Source organism: Rhinopithecus bieti, unplaced genomic scaffold (assembly GCF_001698545.2).
Source record: "Rhinopithecus bieti isolate Rb0 unplaced genomic scaffold, ASM169854v2 scaffold_11964, whole genome shotgun sequence".
NCBI lineage: Eukaryota > Metazoa > Chordata > Mammalia > Primates > Cercopithecidae > Rhinopithecus > Rhinopithecus bieti.
The window spans coordinates 7598628-7621400 of record NW_016807677.1 but is presented as its reverse complement, the minus strand read 5'-3'; the positions used below and the strand labels follow the sequence as shown (position 1 = coordinate 7621400).

General features: G+C 46.5%; 1 protein-coding gene across 1 annotated transcript in view; it reads right to left on the bottom strand.

Annotated features, from left to right (window-relative positions):
• Window positions 1-2904: 2904 nt before the first annotated feature.
• The window catches only part of POU2AF1 (POU class 2 homeobox associating factor 1), a 25369-nt gene continuing 5500 nt past the window's right edge, over window positions 2905-22773 (bottom strand). The window contains exons 2-5 of the mRNA XM_017883254.1: window positions 7478-7608; window positions 6632-6674; window positions 6282-6547; window positions 2905-3435 (exon numbers count right to left, since the gene is read on the bottom strand). Of these exons, the coding sequence (XP_017738743.1) occupies window positions 3121-3435; window positions 6282-6547; window positions 6632-6674; window positions 7478-7608 (755 nt within the window). The 3' untranslated portion in view covers window positions 2905-3120. The remainder of the gene's footprint in view (window positions 3436-6281; window positions 6548-6631; window positions 6675-7477; window positions 7609-22773) is intronic.

The window sequence follows — 22773 nt, the reverse complement described above, 5'->3', positions numbered from 1 at the left end:
AAAAAGACAATGGTGCTGGTAAACTAAAGAGGGCTAAATCACTGGATGTGCTCTCGTCCTCCAAAATCTGGAAATAAGACACATAGCAGAATAATGTGGATAATTTTTAAACAATTACTCCAACAAAGATTAACAATGAAGGCAGTGAGCTCAGAGGACTTTAGAAACTCAGAAAATCACCAGGAAAAGGAGACCCCTTCCAAACTGTAACTCACTCCATGGACTGATCTTGGAGAAGACTAATTGGCTGCTGGAATTTTCATTCCGTGGTGATGTCTGGCCCTATGAGATGGCTTCCTTAGGTCACGGTTCCCGCCTGATGTCACATGCTCCTGGATCCTGATTGATGGATTTTTAGAGCCTGCTGTGGAAATGCCCATGGTAGAACTTATCCCTGAACACTCAGCATCATGAGAAGTTACTCATGATGGCATGAATAACAGGAAGAGCCATCAAGTTAAAAGATTTCCTTTCTCTCCTCAGTTCCCCACTCTCCTGGACAACAAGTCCACTAGCCATGCGTGTGTTCTGCTTGGGAGAAGTAGACTGCAGGCACAGTGGGGACTGGTTTTATCTTCTTCTGCAACAGATCAATTTGCAAAGTCAACAAGACTAGTGTTAAGTTCCTTCCTCTAATCATGCTATCTAACATGCGACGGAAAGCTTAGGGGGATTAACTTGATAAGAAATGAAACACTTTGGCACAGAAAAGTCTCTACAAATCTTTATGAAAATGTTTCCATCTTAGCAGAGTAACTCGGGAAGAAACCCAGATGTACTACTACCAGACATTTGACCTCAAGATAAAAGAAAAAATAGACCATTTATCTTAGCAAATATGTTAAGTACTTTATTTCTTTGCTGGTTTTTACCAACTTTAACTCCTTTATGGAGGTTGCTTCTGCACCCTCTCAAATAGTACACTGAAAAATCTTGCATAGTGTCTTTTCTTATGAAAAACCAGGGCTTTTAATCAAACTGAACGGAAACTCCCACCCACCTACTTACCATCACTACCAAAAAAGATGTAAATGTAGCGTCTCAAACACTGTCTTGAGCTTTTAAATCTAAAAAATATCTGAATAAAAACAATTCAAGATTTGTGTAGTGGGATTTTAGGCAGACACAGAGAAATCTGGGTCAAAACTAATCCTAAGTAGAAAAAAAAATCCAAAACAGGCAACTTTCTCCAGAGTTTTTATTTAAAGTGGGCAAAGAAAATGTGTCAACGAAACTATCATTTCCCAAAAAAGTCCATGACTTCTACATGGATTCTACCAGCTGAAGTGTCTGCTTAATAGTGACGATGGTGCTATTAGCAGGTGAATGTGCCAGTTCCCAAGGTACACGTTCACTATCAGGAGCTAAGCATCCCTGCTAACAACTCAGTCTCCTACAAACCTGATGTTTCTTCAGCAAAACAAATTAAAATTAAACCTAATGGTACTTCTGGCTGAGGCTCTAGAAGTCCGCAGGAGGGAGGGTATTTGGATAGAGGGGGCCTTGGCTCCACAAAATGGTGGGTTATGGATGCTTTTAAGACACTAAAGAAACCCACATGGTAAAAGGCCGAGTGCGGTGGCTCACGCCTGTAATCCCAGCACTTTGAGAGACCAAGGCGGGCAGATCACAAGGTCAGGAGTTCGAGACCAGCCTGGCCAACATGGTGAAACTCCATCTCTACTAAAAATACAAAAATTAGCTAGGCATGGTGGCATGCACCTGTAATCCTAGCTATTCAGAAGGCTGAGGCAGTAGAATCACTTGAACCTGGGAGACAGAGGTTGCAGTGAGCCAAGATCATGCCATTGCACTCCAGCCTGGACAATAGAGTGAGACTCCATCTCAAGAAAAAAAAAAAAAAAAAAAAAAAAAAAAAGAAAGAAAAGAAAAGAAACCCACACGGTAGCACTAAGCCTAGGCAAGGACCTATCACCTTTAGGCTTCATGGGGTCTTGGCCTCCACAGCACAAGCAGAGGGCCTAGAGGTGAGACAGAAATGGTCAAACACATCCTTCGCCCTGTTTACAACAGCCCAACTTCCCTTGCATATACCCTCAAGGAGAGCAGCAAAACCACCACTTCAAGCAATGCTTTCCTTCAGTTTATTGTTCTTCTTAATAACCAAGTAATCTGGAGCCAAGTCATTCCTCAGCCTTCCTCCTCCCTGCATCAAACTCAAGCTTCCTCCCACACCCCTCTCTCCAACTAAGACGCACAGCCTGTTCCCATCCCTCCTCTGTCCCTCTCTTCGTCACTGGCCTGTCCCCACCCACCCTAATGTTCTTTTTTCCCTCCCACCCACTCCCCACCCCTTACTACCCTGAGCCCCAGGCCTTGCGATTTTGCTGCCCAAACTGTAAATCTGGCTAATGCTGAGAAGAGCAAACAAAGGAGCAACTGTGGGAACTGACAGCTCAAGGACTCTGGCATAAGGGTAGGCCCTTGGCTGCCTTTCTCAGGAGGTGCTGTCAGGGCTGATCTTCCTGCTGGCCACCGCATACATCTTAAAATGACAGAGGGTGTCAGTGGCCCTAAGAAGTTTCAGCAGGCACTGGAGAAAGGGAGCCTTTTCCAAGAAATGAAATGTGACAGAAATGAAAGCCCATGGACCACAGACTTGGCAACATTTGACATAAAACGTTATTGCTAAAATCCCTATAATTACCTCCCAAAATGGGACAGAATCGAAAAAAGAAGTAAGGAAGAGAGAAGAAGCGAGGGAGGAGGGGGAGGGAGGAAGGGAGGGAGTGAGGGAGGAAGGGCGGGAGGGAGGGAAGGAAAGGGAGAAGGAAGGAGGGAAGGGAGGGACGAAGGGAGGAAAAGGAAGGAAGGGGTTGGGAAGGAAAGAGGGAGGGAGGGGAAGAAGGGACGGAGAGGGGGAGAGGAAGGAAGTGAGGGAGGGAGGGGAAGGAAGAAGGGAAGGAAAGAGGGAGGAAGTGAGGGAGGGAAGGAGGGGAAGGCAGAAGGGAAGGAAGGTTTACAGGTCTACAATTCTAGCTGTGTGTAGAAAGTGTAGTTATGAAATAACTACTCCAAACAAGCTTGAATTTGGGGCTCAATTCCAGGCTCATTTTCAAATCCCAGTTTCAGGGAACAGGACTCAGGTGGGAGCCACCCCTAAAAGCCTTCCACAGAGAGGGTGTGGTTGAGCGCGTAGGCGTCGCTATCCTCTTCCTCCAAAAGCAGCTTGTCGATGGTCAGTGAGCTGGTGGCTCTCCTGGGATCTTCCATGTCCTGAAGGACTGGCTCTGGGATAGAGATGGGGAGCTGGACAAACTGGGGCCCAGGTAGGGCTGGGGCCGGAGGCTGGTACTGCAGGGTGGAGGTGGGTAGCGTGGAAAGGGGCTGAGGCCACGGGAAATAGGTGAGGGGTGCCTGGTGCTCTGGGCCCTCCAGCGGAGGCCCCACTGCGGGCGTGGCGGAGCTTCTTGTCTGTGACAGGGAAACATGGGACAGAGGGTTAGCAGCCCCAGGAGACCCACCCACCCATCCTTGCCCTTAGAGGGGTCTCCATCTCCCCCTTCAACTCTGCCCTTTCCTGGCTTCTTACTTCATGGGACTCCACCTCCTCCTGCTCAAAGTCTCCCCCAAGGGAGAAGCCAGGCAGACCCCCAAGGAAGAAGCCAGGCAGACTTCAACCGCAGCCCCAACCCTGACCCTTCCTAGCTATATGTCTTTGCTCAGGCCACTTCCTGTTTGGAAGGCTCATTTTTCTCATCTACAAAATAGAATACAAATAGTAATGAACTCATTGGGTTAAGCCAATTAGAGAGGATTTTCCAGGTTTCATGGAATACAAAATTCATTTCTATTTCAGAGATCTTAAAATGTGAAAAATAAATGCACCTTAAAATCTGTGAAAATACATGTTAAACCATAGCCTGGCAGCTGTATCTGGAAGGTGGCCACTATCCTGCCCAGACACAAAGACAGTCCAGGCTCCACACAACAGCTTTGGAGGTCCCCATGAGCCAACACAGTTCTGTCGCCTCTAGTAATGGCCAGCATGGGGAAGCCCGGCCATCCCCAGGTGGGGGAAGCACTGCTTTGTCAGCAAACTTGGCCTTCCTTCCTGCTGCTGCCTGGTGCCTTCCACATCCTCATCCTCCTCTGTCTCTGAGCTGATCTCCATCGCCATCCCACTTATGGGCACCCACCATGACCCTTCAAGGGTTAGAGTCCTTCTCCTGCCTGCTCTACGAGTCACACCTCTCACCTGCACAGGCGACTTCCCTCACAAACCTCAGGTCAGGCCTGTAACAGAGGCGAGGCCTGGATTCTTACTTCTCTTTCACACTTGAGGAAAGCAGATAGAAGAGGATGCTCTTTGCATGGATTCATGAGAGGCCAAAATCTCTCCCTACCATCCCTGTCTCTCCTGTCACATATTCCTCCTATTGTCACTGTGTCTTGATAGCAAACTGTTAGAATCATTTAGGGCAAGGCTTTTCTTAACCTCCTGCAGATCTTGTTACAATGCAGCTTCTGGTACAAGAAGTCTGGGATTTTGCATATCTAATCAGATCTCAGGGGACTCCAATGTGGCCAGTCCAGGGACCAGAGTTTGAGTAGCAAGACTTTAGGGTGTTTTTACATAGAATGGTAGAGCTGGAAATGGTCTCAGAGGCCTTCCAGCCTTCCAAAATCCGGGCTGAGGTATAAGCCAGTGGTCCCTATCCCAGTGTCCTGAAACCAGACAGAATCCGGGAAAGCCTCATTATTCCCAGCTTTTCAAAAATCCAGATGGAAATTCTACATTTCCCAGTCATAAACCTGTACAAATCTATTGCAACTATAGGTTTATTTGCTGGGGAATAGAATTACATCCACTCAGCACCACAGCAGGTCTTATCTCTGCTGATCAGGAGTGTGGACTTATAGCTCTAGACAGCTTTGATGAGTTAATTCACAAAATGGCAAAACAAATAAATTAATTCTTAATAAATACCATTTGTTTGATACACAGGACTTTTCAAAGCAAAAGGTGGGGATGATGAAAGGGGATAAACAACGAAAGGAATCCTTGGTAATGAAATGGCTGGAAACCATGAGTCCGCCACCCGTCACCCTCTCCCCAGGCTCCCTGACATGGAAATGAGGTGCCTGGGAGAGGGAGTTGGATTAACTCCTTCTTATCTATCATCATCCAGCCTCCAAAATTGGTTTGCTGGGTAGCAGGTGGACCTGGGATGGAAGGGCTCCTGCAGGCCTTTCATAGAAGGTACTTGGAGGCAGGGGTAGGTGCATCAGGATGACACTGGACCCTGGAGGGAAATGGAGGAGACAAGGTGGACCAAAGCAAGCTCCACCATCGAAGGTGGGCTCTGGGACAGCTCAAGGCCCAGCTGTACTTCCCACGGTTTCCCTGGACTGGAGCTGAATACAGCTGTAACCACAGGTCTTTTTGCCCTTGAACACTTGCAAAATTCCCATTCCTTTAGTCAAATAGGCACCATTAATATAAATCTATTTCCTCTCCTTCCTTCACTCCTGGGGGAAGAGGCTCTTCCTTTCCCATCAGGCCCTTAGTTAATGTTAGCAGATTTTGATATATGATAATAACTAATACATATTAGTGATTTCTGTATGCCAGACACTGTGCTAAGCCCTCCACATGCATTATTTCATTTGATCCTGACAATGACCCTTTTCTTGGTGTTCCCATTTTACAGATGAAGACACTGAGGTTCAGAGAGTTTTAAGTCACTAAACCCAGAGTCACATAGCTAATAAGTGAAGGGGCAGGGATTTGAACACAGGCAATCTGACAATAGAGACAGAACTTTAAAAAATTACCCCACAAGTGGGTCTGACGCCATCAAAAATATCACCTGTTGCTCAGCCTAGAAATCTTCTGTTAAGTCCCATTATTAAGTGAACGATCACTCCCTAAGTTATCTGAATAGAAATGAAAGGCTGGTTCCAACACAAGACCCCATGTAGATCTCACATGGTACCCCATTCACTAAAAACTTCAACTCAAAACCAAGACTCACTGCTTGCAAGGAAGCTGGGGAGATTTAGAACAGGGAATCAGAGAAGACCTCCCCAGTCCTGAGGAGCAGAAAGGATGACAAGAGAGGCTGTGAGACATCTTTGTGAAAGATATTTCAGCAAATGAGAATCAGAGCAGGCCTCCGTGGAGGATAAGGCAAGCTTTGATGACCTGATTATCCTGAGAATCAATAGCAAGGAAGATCAGGGTCGGGAAGTCAGCTCTGGTTCTCAAAGGGTGCACTCAGCATGGGCGGGTGCAGTTCTGCCTTTGTGTGACATACCGTGACATTGGTGATGAGTGGCGGAGAGGCATAGGTCAACACTGAGGAGGGCCCCACCACCGTGTAGCTGGGGCACACGGGCTGCACATACATGTCAGCTGAGTAGGGACAGCTGACGGCTTCATGGGGCACATACTCGGTGTAAGGTGTCCATGGGGCCAGGGGCTGGAGGGTGGCCGGGGTGGGCTGGGAGAGCCAGCCGGCACACAGAGCACCCTCCTCCGTCACTGCAGACACAGAGCCTTCCATGTCCAGGCAGGAAGGACCTGTGGGAAGAAGGAAATTTCAGAACTGCAGATGCCACCCAGATGAGAGGCCTGGGGGCCACCAGGGCTACGGGGCACTCTTACCCACTGTGGTGTAGGTCGCCAGGGGCTGATGGGGCAGCACCACCTAGAGGGGAGAGGAGAAGACCAGGGTCAGTGTTTAGCCATTGCCAACTGGCCCTGTGCAGGGAACTTGCCCAGAGGACCTCAGGGCAGGAGAGTAGAAGGTAGGAAACTCTCTGGTTAGAACAAAACACCCCACCCGGTATCCCAACCATCACCACCTACACTTGAGGGATTTGTATTTCCGTTTAGCAGGAAGTCTGTGTGCTCAGGGAGCTGGTGTCTTCCTCATCTCAGGGTGAGCCCCCAACTCACACCAGGGTATGTGAGTCATTCGCTTACTCAGGCCTTGGCAGTAGCTGTGTTCAGTGGGCCAACTGAGCCAGTCCCAATCCCTCATCCCAGTTGCTCCACCCTGGCTCTATCCCTGGCAGCCTCCACCATGCGACCTGCACTCCTTCCTGCCTGATCCCCTTGGTCACCTCCCAACTCGTCTGCCTGCATGCGCGCACACACACACTCTCTCTCACACACAAACACACACACTCTCACATGCACACACTCACACACGCTCACACATACATTCTCTCACACTCACACACATACTCTCCTACACACTCTCACACACTCCCTCATACACACATACACTCTCACACATTCTGACACACACTCGCATTCTCTCTCACACTCACACACACTATTCTGTCACACTCACACACACACTCTCTCACACACTGTCACACATACGCACTCACACACTCTCACACACACCCACACACTCCCTCACACACACATACACTCTCACACTATCTCTAACACACACATTCTCTCTCACACACTCACCCTCTCACACACACACACACTCACCGCCGTAGGTGTAGGCGCCGCCCCGCTGCTGGCGTGGCCTCGCTTCCTCCTCAGCAGTTCCTTCACTGGCTCCTTCACGCGGACGCCCTGGTATGGCCGGGCCGGGGCGGGGGCTTGCTCTGGAGCTGTGGCTGTGAAAAGCAATGTCCCTGGAGCCCATGGTCCTTCTCAGACGAGCCCGCACCCCAAAGTGCTCATTTCCTCATGGATCTGCCTGCTCCCCTAAGTCGTGCTTGAACACAGAGAACCACGTGACATTTCCTAGAATGCTTCTCCCAGTATTGTCACTCCTCCTACTCCCAAACCTTCTGTAGGCCCCCTGCACCCAGACAACGAAGGCCCAGCTCCTTATTCTAGAATTGGGCAGCCTTCAGAATGAGATCCGAACCCATTTTTCTCACCACTTTGCACGCTCTCTACTACACAAACCCTGACTCCAGCCAGAAGGTCTGTCTGTGTTCTCTACGTGTTCCTGCATGTCTCACCTCCTCATCTGTGGTTGAGGTTTTCCACGGTCAGAATTCCCTCTCACTTCTTCCAACCTCTTGATTCTTGCTGACCCAACCCAAGTGCAGCCCTCCTGCCTGACCCCTGCAGCCTGAGGAATTTCCACATTCTACAGCCTCTCAAACATTTCCAGATCTGATTGGTATTCATCAGGTGGCAGTAGGGGACAGCGGGAAGGACAGGGACTCTGAGCCAGATGGCACAGGCCTCAAATCCTGCCCCTGCCACCACCTCTCTGTGTGTTCCTGGGCAAGTACTAAACCTCTCTGCGCCTCTTAATCCTCAGTTTCTTTGTCAAAGGAATATTGAGAGAAGTCACCTAATGTGGCATATTGGTAGAACAGTATATGCCTCAAATAAACACAGCATAGACATTCAAAAAAATTCAGTTATGTAACAGTTATTCTTTTTGATGGAAGTGTCTTATACCCACAACTAGATTATAAACGTCTCAAGGGAGTTCTTGTACCTTATTTCTCCATATCTTCCCAGTGGCATGCCCATCCATTTTAAGCTCAGTTGATACTTATTGATTAATCGATTGGGTGATTCTTTAAGACATGCTGCCATTTGTCTTCCCTTCACCTCTCCTACACCTTTAGGATGAAGGCAAGTGGCTCCCAGGTTCTCGGTGACTTCGACGGCATGGGACAATTACCCAAGGGTGATCCATGTGCCCTGGGGCCAGAGAGTGTCCACCTGCTGCTGAGGGAAGGTTTCCTTCCCCTCTTGCTGTCAAAGCCAGGAGACCAAAGCATTGACCCAAGTAAGAACCAGTGCATAGGGCCCTTCCTGGCCTGGGAGAGCAATTGAAAATCAGCCGTGGCTGGGAAGCGACAAGCTGTCCACCTAGACAGCCTGTGGCCTAGGGGCCCTGGGCTCTCAGAGAGCAGGCCTGGGTAAGCCAAGAAAGACTAGTCCTTAGGACTTCCACAGGGAGCCCATTATTATCCACCGATAAGGGCCCCAGGGACCTGGGCTCTGAATCAAAGTCCCGGAAGCCTAGGTATCTGTTAAACCCGGATCTCCAGTGCTGCCCTGGTTGAACTTTGCTCAGTAAATACCCAGCTGATAAGGTCCCATGCCTGACTCGGCACCAGACCTTCCTCCAGGCTCCAGCCACGAGCAAGGCCTGGCCTTGAAGCCCAGAAGGCAGAGAGAAGCTTGGGCAACAGGAAGTGGGAAGTGAGCCCCAGGGGCAGATGATGGGGGTCAGGAATCCCAGTATCTCAGGTGGACTTCAGACCCATCCTCCAAGGTCCCTCAGCTGGCCAGGTAGCAAATCAACCAGGAAATGATGCAATATGCAGGTACAGGTCCTGCTCTGGGAGAGTCTGATTCTAGGGGGCTGATATGGGCCTAGGAATCTGTATGTATAAAAACCTCTCTTGGAAGGCTGAGGTGGGTGGATCACAAGGTCAGGAGATTAAGACCATCCTGACCAACATGCTGAAAGCCCGTCTCTACTGAAATACAAAAAATTAGCCGGATGTGGTGGCAGATGCCTATAATCCTAGTTACTTGGGAGGCTGACTCAGGGGAATCACTTGAACCTGGGAGGTGAGGTTGCAGTGAGCTGAGATTGCACCATTGCACTCCAGCCTGGCAACAGAGTGAGACTCTGTCTCAAAAAAAAAGTCTCTCAGGTAATTCTGAAAATATACTGGGATTACAACCGTTGATAATTCATTCCTAATTTAACATAAGCATCTCCCGATAACATCCCAATAGCAGTTTCATTATCCTTATTTTAACTTCTCCTGTCTGAACAAGAGATCTCTGCTGGTGTTCATTCATTCTTTCAAATATTTCTAGTGCCTAAGAGTACAGCGCTGAGCAGGACCCATGCAGTTCCCCCCCACGCGGATCTTGCAGTCTAATGGGGAAGACAAGCAACAAAAGTTACCAGCAGATGAATGTGTCACAACTTGTGAAATTCTGGCTGCCATGGGAGTGTCTAGCCGGGGAACCAGCCTGGTTCTGTGCCCCGGGGCCACCAGTGCACCTCCACCTTTGCTCTGAACACCAATGACAATAGACTTGAGAGCCACACCTACCTGTATTCAAATCTGGGCTGTCACTTACTGGTGGAAAGTTCTTAGATTTATTTAATGTCTCTAGACTTCAATTTCCTCATTTGTAAAACGGGAATAATAATTCTTCTCTCACACAGTGGTTGTGAGGATTAACCGAAATAATACATGGGGAGCTCCAAAGGCCATGTTTGGCACAGGGTAGATGCTCGATACATGTGGTTTTAATTCTCTTCCCTCTGGCCTTTTCCACCTTCCTTTTGGGGAGATATTATGTCAGACAGCTCTTCCTCCTACTGAGACTAACTTATGGTAACACGCGTCATATTTCCCTCCACTACCTTCTAATGAAACTCACAATTCTTAATCCATTTACAGCTGTCTCATCTATAAAGTGAGGATCATAATGGTATGTATGTTGTAGGGTAATTTAAGAAATGCATGTGAAGTGTTTGGAATAGAGTTTGGCACAGAGCATTTAATACATGTACGTTCCTATTATCATGAGTATTAGCAGTAATATTCCTTTCCCACATCTGAGGAGAGATACCAGGTGCCCCCCCAGGTCTGAAGGGATTTCTCATTCCTTCAGCTATTTCTAAATGACATGGTTTTAGTCCCCCCACCTTCCTTCTGGGTGAGTCACTCTTGCACAAGTTGCATTTGCCACTTTCCCTACTGCTGGGTGGTGCCCAGGGATGACCACAGGCCCCAGGTACGATCTGACTTGTCAGCAAACAGGGCACCTGCCCTCCCACACTCTGCTCACTCTTTCTCAGGCTCACCCCATGGCCACATCAGCATTTTTGGTTTTAATCTTTGTGAGTACATAGTCAGTGTATGTATTTATGGGGTACACGAGATATTTGGATACGGGCATGCAATGCATACTCATCACATCCGGGTAGATAAAGCACCCGTCCCCTCAAGCATTTGTCACTTCTTTGTGTTATAAACAATCCAATTACGCTTTCAGTTATTTTTAAGTGTACCATGAATTATTGTTGACTATAGTCACCCTGTTGTGCTATCAAATACTAGATCATATTCATTCTATCTAACTATATTTTTGTACCCATTAATCATCCCCACTCCCACTCCCTCTGCTGCCCTTCCCAGCTTCTGGTAGCCATCATTCTACTCTCTATCTCCATGAGTTCAACTGTGTGAATTTTTAGTTCCCACATACAAGTGAGAGTATGAGAATTGTGTCTTTCTGTTCCTGGTTTATTCCCTTCACATAACGTCCTCCAGTTCCATCCATGCTGTTGCATATATCAGTTCTGTTCAGTCATATCCTGCAATTCACACTTGCCTTCAGTTGGGTTCCCAGCTATTCCTTAGGCATAAAGTACAGTCTGAGGCATTGTGTACTCGAAAGAAATTTGGGAAATGGGGTTACTTGGGGGTCTGAGCACTGTGGTCACCCTCTTAATTCAGCTGAGGGACAAGAAGGGCTCAATCTCATATGCACATAGCTCAGACCATCTCAGAGACAGATGCATGGCTCAGCCCCCTCTCGTTTGCATGTACACTTCTGAGGAAGGGCTCAGAGACCTGCTGGTCCCAGTCCCTCCCAGAAAGTGGACACACCACACACTTGGCTGGAAAGGGACCAGCTGGGCACTTCCAGGATCTTGTCAAGAGAGGGCTTCCTGCCTCCTACTGTTTCTAAATCAATTAACAAAGAGCGCTTGGCAGAGGTGCTGTGGACAGAGAGTATCACCCTCTAATGTCTGGACTTCCTTGGAACGCAGTGTCAACAGGTGTGCCCTGGCACAACAGACCATATGTGGAGCAATCTCTAAGTCCCCACCTCTTCCTATTGCCGTTGCAGGACTCCCACAGCTCCCAAGGGTCTCCTGACTGCCCGGCATGTGTCCACAGTCAGCTGCCAAGGAAACCTGTAACTGACTCCAACTGAGCAGGTAAGAGGGAGGGTGCTTCTCAGAGTGACTTTGTAAAGTGCTCACGAAATATCAGAATCTGAAGCCTCAAGACGATTCCGAAGGAGCCCAACACCCAAGTGTTTTTGCAAGTTGAAACCTGTAGTTGGTACCTTTCACACCAATCTATGTGCAGCAACAATAAACATTTTTAATTCCACAGTAAACACTGAGCTCCCTACTGCCACCAGCATGAGAACTGAGCCCACAAATACAAATTTGGGAGAGGAAAAAAGTGTGTCTAAAATCACGATTGCCTCACCTTGGGGTGACCGGATCCCTGAATTAACTTTAAAACAACTAAATTGTAATACGTAAAAGAAATATTTTAACTTTTCAGTAAATTTCTTAAAATAATAATAATACATCCAAAGAAAATAAACCAGGAGATTGAAATAATAAGATAGAAGCCCAATTTCCCAAAGTCGAGTTAAGTCCCCGATTAACTTGTAACTCCAAGTAATATAACCTCAAAGCCTGAAGCTTTCTCACCATGAATCCTGTGGTCTGAGGGCCTTTTAAGTCTCCTGTGGGTATCCAAGAGTCCATCACGGAGGAAAATTTTTCCACCTTAGCATGAGCCTCTCGGCCCTGATTGGAAATCTCCTTTTTCGGGCTGAGAAGTTCACCATGTTGCCTTTCTATACCACTGGAAGTCAAACCAATGGAGTTTGAGGGGGAAAAAATCATTTACAGAAAAACCATCAATTTGGCCCCTATAAGGGCTTCCCTTTTCCAAAATGAGCAATGAAACAAAATCTGTAGGTATAAAAGGTCAGCAGAGACTATTTCAGTTCCCCCTGCCACGCACCCAGACATGCTCTACATCACAAAAATAAGAGTCCTGCAGCTGCTGTTCTGCTGGAGAGTGCAGAGCATGAAAACTCAAGCAAACTGGTCACCTCAGCCAGCAACCTGGCCGCATGTGGACATTTGTGCCTGCTTTGCACCAAGCTAGGAACATATGGAGTGTCCTGATTTAAATAAATATGGTTCTCCAGTTCCTTGATGAAAGTATAATAAAATATCACCCAGGAAATACGCAAAATTGTCAGCACTTGTTTATTTAATGACACCTTGCAAACCACATTCACACCACAGTGCAGGAGCTACTCATCTAAGGAGGTAAGTCCCTCCTGATGGCTCTGAGCTAAGCAAACGCCTGGGGCCTGGTCAATGGTAACTTCTCTTCTGGGGCAACTTTAAGACACCCATGTCTGAAGCCAGTCATTCCCTAAAACAGCCTCCAAGGCACCCTTGAGAGAAGGCCCTTCTCCCTGCCATTGTCCTCTTGTGACATCCCAGGGCCAGGCACTAGGGTGGACAACAGTTAAGACAGTTGCTCTAATGGTGAGGTGGGCTGCAGGATAAGCATGCATTTCCGTCCCACCATCTCACCTACTGAGAGTACTCTCCATTCACAACTGACTGGTTGAACCTTGAATCGGCAAGGCAGCACCACAGTGAGGGATGGAGCAGAGGAGAGGAATGTATCTTTCCTTATTAGATCAGGGCTTGAATCTGGAACTGCCCATCTGATCTAGGATAGGAATAACATGGGAATAATCTGTAGTTAAGCAGCTGGAGGAGGCAGCTGGATATCCAGTTGTTTGTTCCTTGATTTAAGCATTATCTAATTTGGGCTTTTCAAGACCAAAGAGAGCCTTATGAAAAAAATAACTTTTCCTGAGACCATCATGTAAGAACCACTTTCTTGGAGGATGGACTCTTCAGACCCCAGCATTAGTTTTGTATTTGGGGTCAGACCCAACTGCCCGAGTTCCAAGGCTCATGGTAGCCTGGAATACAGCCTACATGAGTGAGAGTAGCCCTAACAATGGGTTCATGAGAGACATCACGGACAGTCAAGAGGAGCTTTCTGGATAATTCTCACCTTTACTAACCAGTGGCCCTCATGATACAAGGGATTCCTTTATGAAGGACATTGGAGAAAGGAAGTGGTTGTTAGTATCAAGCCTGAGAAAGAAGTCACTTGGTCAATTTTTTAGGAACTTACCTAAAAAACAGGTAAACCTTGTAGCCACACAAGGCCATTTTGAAAGATAAAAACTCCTAGCCCAGAAGGACATGTGACACACTGTTAATAGTGACACACTATTGATCACTCTAAGTAACCACTGGAAATATCTTCTGCTATTGAATCTTCAGGGTTTGTTTGTTTTGTTTTGTTTTTTCTTAAAAAAAAAAAGACCCACTGAGAAGAAATACAATTTTCTCTTTATTTGTAGCAAAACTAATTGAACAATAGGAATTCAAGACTATTGCCAACAAACTTGCCCTGGCTTCTAACTGAAAATCAAGTCATAATAGTTGCTGGCACCTGTCACTTTCATATAAAGAATTCTTTACATTTCATAGAAGAATTAGCTGGGTGCCGTGACAGGAGCCTGTACTCTCAGCTACTCGGGAGGCTGAGGCAGAAGAATCACTGGAACCCAGGAGGCAGAGGTTGCAGTGAGCCGAGATCGCACCAGTGCAGCCTGGGCGACAGAAGTGAAACTCTTGTCTCAAAAAAAAAAAAGTTTGTTTACATTTTCATGTAAAGAATTTTGTTTGTGCTTGTGGTCCAAGGACTTCTAGAGAGCATTAACTCCAGTTGGCTAAAGGATTATTCACATCTTTAACTGAAACACTGATGTGGACGCCTTTCTTACGGTGACGGTCTGAGTCAAAGTTTTCAAATTTGTTCCTTCCATTCATGGACAATGGCTGATATTTTTCCAAACAGGAAGGAAGAAGTTGGGTTTTGGTTAAAGGCTGAACTTGACACACTACAGAAAGGCTTTCCCACTCATTTACACTACATTGTAGTTTACCTTTTGTTGTTGTTGTTTTTTAATGTAGGCCAACAAAGAAATCCCATATGCATGTAAACGCAGGCCTTCCATTCACTAACATTTGAGCTGAGAGGACCCTGCAGCCAGGAAATACAAACACATCACTCATATATCCTGCAATCTGGATGATACCCAGGACAGAGGAGAAAAAGACAGCAGGGGGGAAATGGTAGCTTTAAAGGTGACTGGAAGACATGAGAGAAAGGGGAACCACGATTGAAGTACAATTTGATGTTGCCTGCAAGGCTGCTGGACAGCCAAGGAATAAGTTGTAATGTCTTGCTTGGTAGGCTGGGATGCCTTTATCAGATCACAAAGATGGTGGCTGACCTCACATTCTCTGGTCTGGGTGGAGAAGATAAAGGAACAGACAGTGGCATGTGCCCTCCCTGTGTCCCCATTCTAAAAGATTATTCCTTCCCATCAGCCCCAAAGAGCTCACTCATTAACCATAGGAAGGTCCCCTGGGAAAGGCTGAACCAGGGGCCATGGTCATCGAGAATTTCCCCAGACCTAGGCAAGCCACCAGGACCTAGAAAGAGCAGCCCTGACAATGGGACCCAGGGGACACTCTTAAGGTATGTTGGGGGTGACAGCAGAGGGTTGTTCAGTCTTAGAGCCACAGAGCCCCAGACCAAAGTGGTCTAGGGGCCGAGTGATTCCTACTGAATGGACGTCATAGCCAGCAGGGAATGGACCCCCGGGGCAGTCACACAGAGATCCCTCTAGGTTGTGTTAGGCTGAAGTCAAGAGCCCACTGACCCACAGAAGACCACCCATCTCCACCAAGCTCAGACCTGAGCATTTACACCCTGAGGCCTCAGGATTACCTGGATTGTCCCTAAACTTCTGGGTGGGGGCAGCCAAAGGCCTCAAGTGCAAGAGGTTTCCACGTGGCAGCGGCTCTCTAACCCTTCCCTTACAGCATGACTCCCAGGGATCCTTTCCCCTGCACTCTCTGTACCTTCCACACCACACCTCCCTTCCTCTGAGCCTCCCGCAGATCAGGTCAAGCACAAAAGGCTGTTTGTACCCATTCTCTGTTCCCGGGGACTCAGGTCTGCTGAATGAATGGGTGGCAAAGGTCCATGTGTTTCCTGGTCACATTCTTAACTCTCGGGAATTCTGAAATCACCACACTCCTATTTGCATGATGTTCCATAGCGATTTTGACGCTAATGATTGCAGATGGGGCCTCACTACAACGTATTCCTCTTCCCCTCCCTTCCTTTACCGAGAAGGAAAGTGATGCCCAGAGATGTTCAGTGACTTGCCTGAGGACTACACTTGTAAGTAACAGTGTCCTCAACCAAGCCCAGGACCTGTGATTCCAAGTGCAGTCCACTTCTGCCTCACTGCCTGCCTCGTCCCCGCCCGGGCAAGTCCCGTTTATTTCTCTGAGTGACACTGCAGGTCAATCATCAAATGATTCCTGGCCCCGTCCTAACCCTCCTTGCTCCAGTTAAAGTCTGGGCTTGGACTACCCTGATCCAGTCTCCCTCAATTGCCAATTTCCCCAAGAAATGCTGTTGCCCAGCCAAGAGAGGAAAGATCAGTCCACGAGAACCTTGTCAGCAGCCTTCTCACATGAGGAGTGACGAGAACTGAGAGACCCAAACAATTCCCCGCAAGGTTTTATTTTTGGTATTTTTCGACTGAAATGACAGCAGACAGGTCCACCTGAGAAAGCAGCTGCATCTGCCTGCCTTTTACAGAAACTGGGGTCACCAGAGCAGAAAGGGTTCCCATCGCAGATACACTATGTCCCAGGGTAGGGGACAAGACCAAGAGACCCCTGGCAGAGCATTCACTGAGCAAGTACTTGCTGAGCAGAACAGATGAGGTTCTTTCCCTCTTGGAGCTTACAGTGTAGCCTAGTGGGGTACATAGACTTTAATCAAATCATTGCACAAACAAATTTAGAATTACAAACTGTGACAGAGTTGCATCTGCCTCAGAACTGAAGTGGTTCTGGCTTGTTTGGATAGTTTCCACCTACACCTGGTTTAGTAAGGCTTGAACAAGCAGCAAATTGGGGGCCCAAGTCTGTAGAGACTGTAGAGAGGAGAGTGCAAGAGATATGACTGTTCTGTCTCCAATGCAGAGGGGCTGGTCTGGGGCCAGAGGCTCAGGCCACACCATGAGCAGACCCTTGTCCCAGACACTCTAAGTGACAGGTCCTGAGTGAATCCTAAGGGTGTGTCACTAGCTGGTCCTATCCTATCTTGGCTGATTGGCCCACCAAGAGAAGAGGAGTCCAGGGAACTCAGATTCTAAGATGGAAATCAGCAGGTTTCATAGCTTCCATGCTGAGTCTCGAGCGTGACTTGCTACGATTCAACTTTGCAGAGGCTTTTTGTGCCGGGCTAGAGCTACCCTTGATGAAGTCATAACTTGCCTCCATCTAATTGAGGGCACTCTTCAAGTGGGAGGAGAAGAAGGACGCAGTGCAACACTAAAATCCTTGTCATTGAGAAGCAGTGTGGTATAGTTTGGGACTAGACCTAGTTTAGAAAATCTGCTATGAAGACTATACTTTCAGGGATCATTTCTATAGTTTGTTTAGAAAGTCTGCTATGTTGTTTATCACCTGTGTGACTCTTGGCAAATCACTTAACCAGTGTGTGCCTCGGTTTCCCCATCTGCAAAATGAAAATAATAATATCCATCTCAAAGGGTTATCATGAGAACTGTAGGAGATTAACACAATGAAACACCTGGTGCATAATGCGCTCCCAACAAACAGGCTTTTCTCCTTTGATCTCAGCCAACAATCCATGGCCCATCTGTCATCGGAGAAGTAGCCTTGGCACAGAGACCTAATTTGCCCCCATTCAGCTACATCCTGATACTGAATGTCTCTGTCTTCAGCATACCCAGGGCCTTCTGCTGCCTGCAAGGCCTGTCTCTACCTGCCTTCACTATGCTCCTGGAATTCATCTCTCAGGTACCTAGAATCCCCAGGCAGCAAGATACCCCTACTTAGGAGACAGGGAGGCCAATGATGCTGCAGAGGGGCTGGTCAAAGACCTCACTTTCATACAGCAATCCTAGACAGGAGATGCCAAACCCTGGAGATGGCCTTTTATAAAAAATACCATGAACTGAGCAGAAGACTTCTTTCTTCAGCAGTCATGAGAAGATTAGGTTTGCAGCAGATTTGAGTTTTTAAAGGCTGACTAGAAATGAAAACCTTGGATATTTTTGAATGGCAGTGATTAGGCTGCAGACAGAATACGATGGCATTCCCTTGTCCTGACCTCAGATGCAGCCCCTTAAGGAACCTATACGTATCGCCTAAAGGCCAGAGACAGCCGTGGCTGAGGCTGTGTTGTAGATACTCCTTCAAGGGGGCTAGAAACCTAGGAGCACATATCGCATATGGAATAGAAATGTGGCAATGGGCAAGGGAGGGCTCTTCAGTGCCCATAGATGGGAGTTTGATCACCTTGTAGAGCAAAGCAGATTCCTGGATTACATATTTGGCATTGCCTCAGCTTTGCTGAGAGTGGGGCATCAGAAGGGGAGAGAAAGGGCCTGAACAGAGCTCCAGACCTACCGTCCCAGATCAGAAGGTGAATGAGGAGAGTCCACCCACCCCAGTGGCCACCCCAATTCTATAACAAGGCAGCACCCCAGTGAGGGATGGAGCAAAGGAAAGGGCTGGCTCTTTCCTTATTAGATCAAGGCTTGAATCTAGAATTGCCCACCGAGCTAGGATAGGAATAACCTGTGGTTAAGCAGCTGGAGGAGGCAGATGGATATCCGATTTTTTGTTCCTTGATTCAAACAATATCTCATTTTGGCTTTTCAAGACCAAAGAGAGCTTTATTGAAAAAAAAATTAACTTTTCCTGAGACCATCACGTAAGGACCACTTCCTTGGAGGATGGACTCTTCAGACCTCAGCATTAGTTTTGTATTTGGAGTCAGACCCAACTGCCCAAGCTCCAAGGCTCATGGTGGCTTGGGGTGCAGCCTACGTGAGTGAGAGTAGCCCTAACAATGGATTCATGAGAGACAACACGGCCGGTCAAGAGGAGCTTTCTGGATAATGTTCAGCTTTACTAGCCAATGGCTCTCATGATGCAAGGGATTCCTTTAGGATGGACATAGGAGAAGGGGAGTGGTTGTTAGTATCAAGCCTGAGAAAGAAGTCACTTGGTCAATTTTTTAGGTCTGAAATATTAGCACTGGGAAGAAAATCCAAAGATATCTAGGCTAATATCTATAACATTTTTGTTACAAACTCCCTTATTCAAATCTAGTGTAGAACTTCAGTATAAGAATAAAAATGGTGCAGTTTTGGGAGACTATCTGGAGCTCTGATTGCTCATGTTCCCTCACATTTCCCTGCCGTTCTCACTCTGTTGGCACCTGCACACACCACAACTATATTCCAGGGTTCTTCAGATCACAGCTGGATCCCCCTGACCTGGCCAATCTACCCCTCTTTTTAGCAAGATCCCTGCTAGCTGGTTACAGAGAGTGGCAGTGAGTGGCTGTGAAACATGTTGCATTGGTCTTCATCAAACTTTGAAGCTGTGAAAACTATGTGTTCAGTCTTTGTGGGTCTCTTGTGAATAAGGAGGGGCTAAATTCCTAAAAAACTGACCAGTGCTAATATTTTATGTCCTAAGATACATCTGCATACCCCAGGATCTAAGCCAGAAGTCTGATTACCATCTATTCTTCAAGATCCAAACCCATTCTATATGTTCCATGACACTTTCCCTGATTCCATCGTCCCCACCTTCTGCTGAAGATCATTTATTTCATTGGTTGGTTTCTCTAGCTGGAAATAATTCCATTATTGGATGGATGCCTAGAGGGATGCATACCTGCATGGGATGATGAAGAGATGGTTGATTTTCCTTCTATTCCTTTCCTTCCTGAATTGGTGTGCCCTTCATCTAACATTAAGACTTGCTCCTATTGTCAACTCTCTTGCCTCTCTTCTTTCCTTCCCTTTCTGTCACCTCAGCATTTCCTAGTCCTGGAAAGTTTTAACAATGTCCTGTATGCTTGCTCTCTTCCAGTGAAACGTATGGCTCTTTTTAGTGGATTCAAAAGTAATTCAATTTAAGACTGGTCAAATCCTTTTTTGTCCCAGCACCTGGTCTGAGAATGATTCTGGTTTATAATTTTTTGGTGACCAGCTCTTCCCAGAAAGTGGTACTAATGAAACTGTTACTAAGAAAAGGAGGCCACACATTGTTGTTTCAATTTTCGGTATCTATTTCTTGCATATTTCAAGTGTCATTCTGCTCACAACTAGATTACAAACACTCAGTCCAATCTTGTGAATTAAAAAAACAAACACAAGTTTGCCAGTCAGTACAAGCCTTGCCGCCACCCTACCTTACAAGGTTGGTAGGAAAATTGTGACCCGAGTTCCAAGTTTGATCACAGAATGGTCAGATTAATCATCAGAAGTAACCCTGATCACTAACCCACTACAAGTTATAAGACTGGAGATATGTGGCCTGCCATTTCACAAGAAATGCAGAACTCAGAAGACATACAAATTTTAATCTAAAATTAGCCGGCATAACCTTTGCCTTCAAAGGTAGATTGTGACAGAATGGGAAAATAATAACAGCAACTAATATTTATTGAGTGTTTACTTAATGCCAAGCACAGCAGAAAACCCCTACCATAATCCTGTAAAGTAAGAGTCACACCCCTGGTGCATACCTATAAAGAAATGGTGGCAGAAGGAGGAAAGCATCACACAACCAGAAAGGCATAAACCTAGGACTCAAACTCAGATCCACCTGCCCCAGAAGCTAAACTGTAACTACTAAAGGCGAAGAAAGAACAGAAGTGTCACTCTCTAACTCAAAATTAAACCCTATACTCTACATCTTACTCTCCATACCCCACCTAAACATACACACACACACACACACAGACACGCAGATATGAAGGAGCAGTCTGACTTTTCCAAAGTCTAGAAAGTTCAGAGTGAAAGAAATGCCAAGGAGACAGAACCCTTGGCTCCCAGCAAAGGCTGCCTGCCACATCAGGCTCTCTACTAAAACTGCCCAGAAAACAGTAGGGCTGGGTTATTTGGGGGCAAACTCTAGGTCCTTCTCTGAACCTTTTATTGTAGCTAAAATGTCTTCAAAGAGTCCCCCAGAGGAGGCACAGCAGCAAGCAGAGACCTTGTTTTCTTCAACAAGTAAGCTGAAGTAAATGTTAAACAATCAAAATGGGTTCTCATGGTATGAACTACCATTTGCAGGCCTCATTTTGCCATTGGTCCCTTATCTGACATGGAAGGCCTGTGCTTTTACCAGGAGTAGCTCCTAAGCACTGTGAGAGAGACAGGCACTGTGGCAGGGAGACAGGACAGCTTAGCAGGCCAACACTTGAGGTCTGTTCAGTTGAATTTTGCTTTGTGGGAGAGTTACTAACTTAATCTTCATGATTCAGTTTCCTCATCTATAAAACGGACCTTACAACAGAATCTGCTTCATGGAGTTTTCATGAGGATTACATGAGATAATGCACTCAACGCATAGTGAAGACTGGCAGTTTTTACACTCAACATCTGCCTTCCCTTCCTTTCTAACAACCCCTGCATTATGGAGGGTGGCAAGGTGCCCAGTTAAACAATTATGCTGTTCTCCCTTGTAGATAGAAATGGCATCAGATGTCAGCAGAAGTTGTGTGTTGAGGAGGGAGAAGGGGCAGCGTTTGGGAGGCATGATCTTTTGCTGTTCCCTTTTCTTCTTCTTTCTTGTCCGAAGATGTGATGTCACAAATGTGATGGCTGGAGTTACAATGGCAACAGTGAAAAAAACCTTGAGGACAAGAGCCACATGCCAGGGACAGCAGATTAGAAAGACAGAAGGAGTGTGGGATGATGTTGGCACCGTGAGACTCCATACAATCCTGAACACCGTACTGTGGACTTCTTTTATGTGAGAGAAAGGACACCACTGTCTTACTTAAATCTATGTTATTTCAGGTCTCTTCACCAGCAATCAAATGTAATCCAGACTGATCCAACAAAACATTTTGTATACTGCATAGCACCAAATAAATTCTCCATCCCCCAAAGTTGTTTGTTTATCACTGATAAAAGTATTGAGCCTTCTTCTGCTCTTAGTAATGCCCAAAGGTTTATTAGAAGCCATCCATTTCAACCTCCAGGTCAGCAGTTCTCAGCCTTCCCCTTTTGCAGCTCCCCTCCAATGCCCAGGACAATTTAATCAGAAGCTCTAGGTTGAGATCCAGGCATCTGTATTTCTTAAATCTCCTCAGAGAATTCCAGTGTGTGGCCAAGGTGGAAAAACACTACCCTAAGCAGATATAAGAATCCCATCTATTAAATTAAGGACTTCTGATTTAAAACGTGTATTTATTTTTTTTATAAACACTCAGGAAAACTCAGCAATTAGAGCTGGAAAAGAACCTCAATCAAGTTCAATCTCTAGGAAAATTAGCCAGGAAAAGGCAAGTCCATTCCAACACTAGAACATCTGAGACCCAAAGTGGTTAGGTGGCTTGCTTAAGGTCTCCCACCTAATTATCTTTAGAATGGAAAGTAGAACCCTGGCTCCTGCCTTCAAGGACAGTGCTTTGTCCCCAGCGTCACACAAGCAGGACAAGAGTGTTTCAGAGAAGGCCTCCCCATCCCAGGTAGGCTCACTTTTGTCAAGCAGTTCTACAAACACGAGAAAACTAGAGTGTTACTAAGCATTTCATAAAGGTGAGAATTATGTTAATGCTCATAATCAGTTAGCCAACTTTGGTTTGGTTGGCTCAGAATAAGAAATTGGTGGACATCCTCATTGAGAGGGAAAATAAACTACTTTAGAAAGATGTCAAAGGGGGAAAAAACACTTACTTTGTATGGGAAAGTTAAAAGCAAACATTTACAAGACTTCCTTATGAATTAAAGGTCCACACATTTAATGAACAAGTGTAGGCAAATTTGATTTT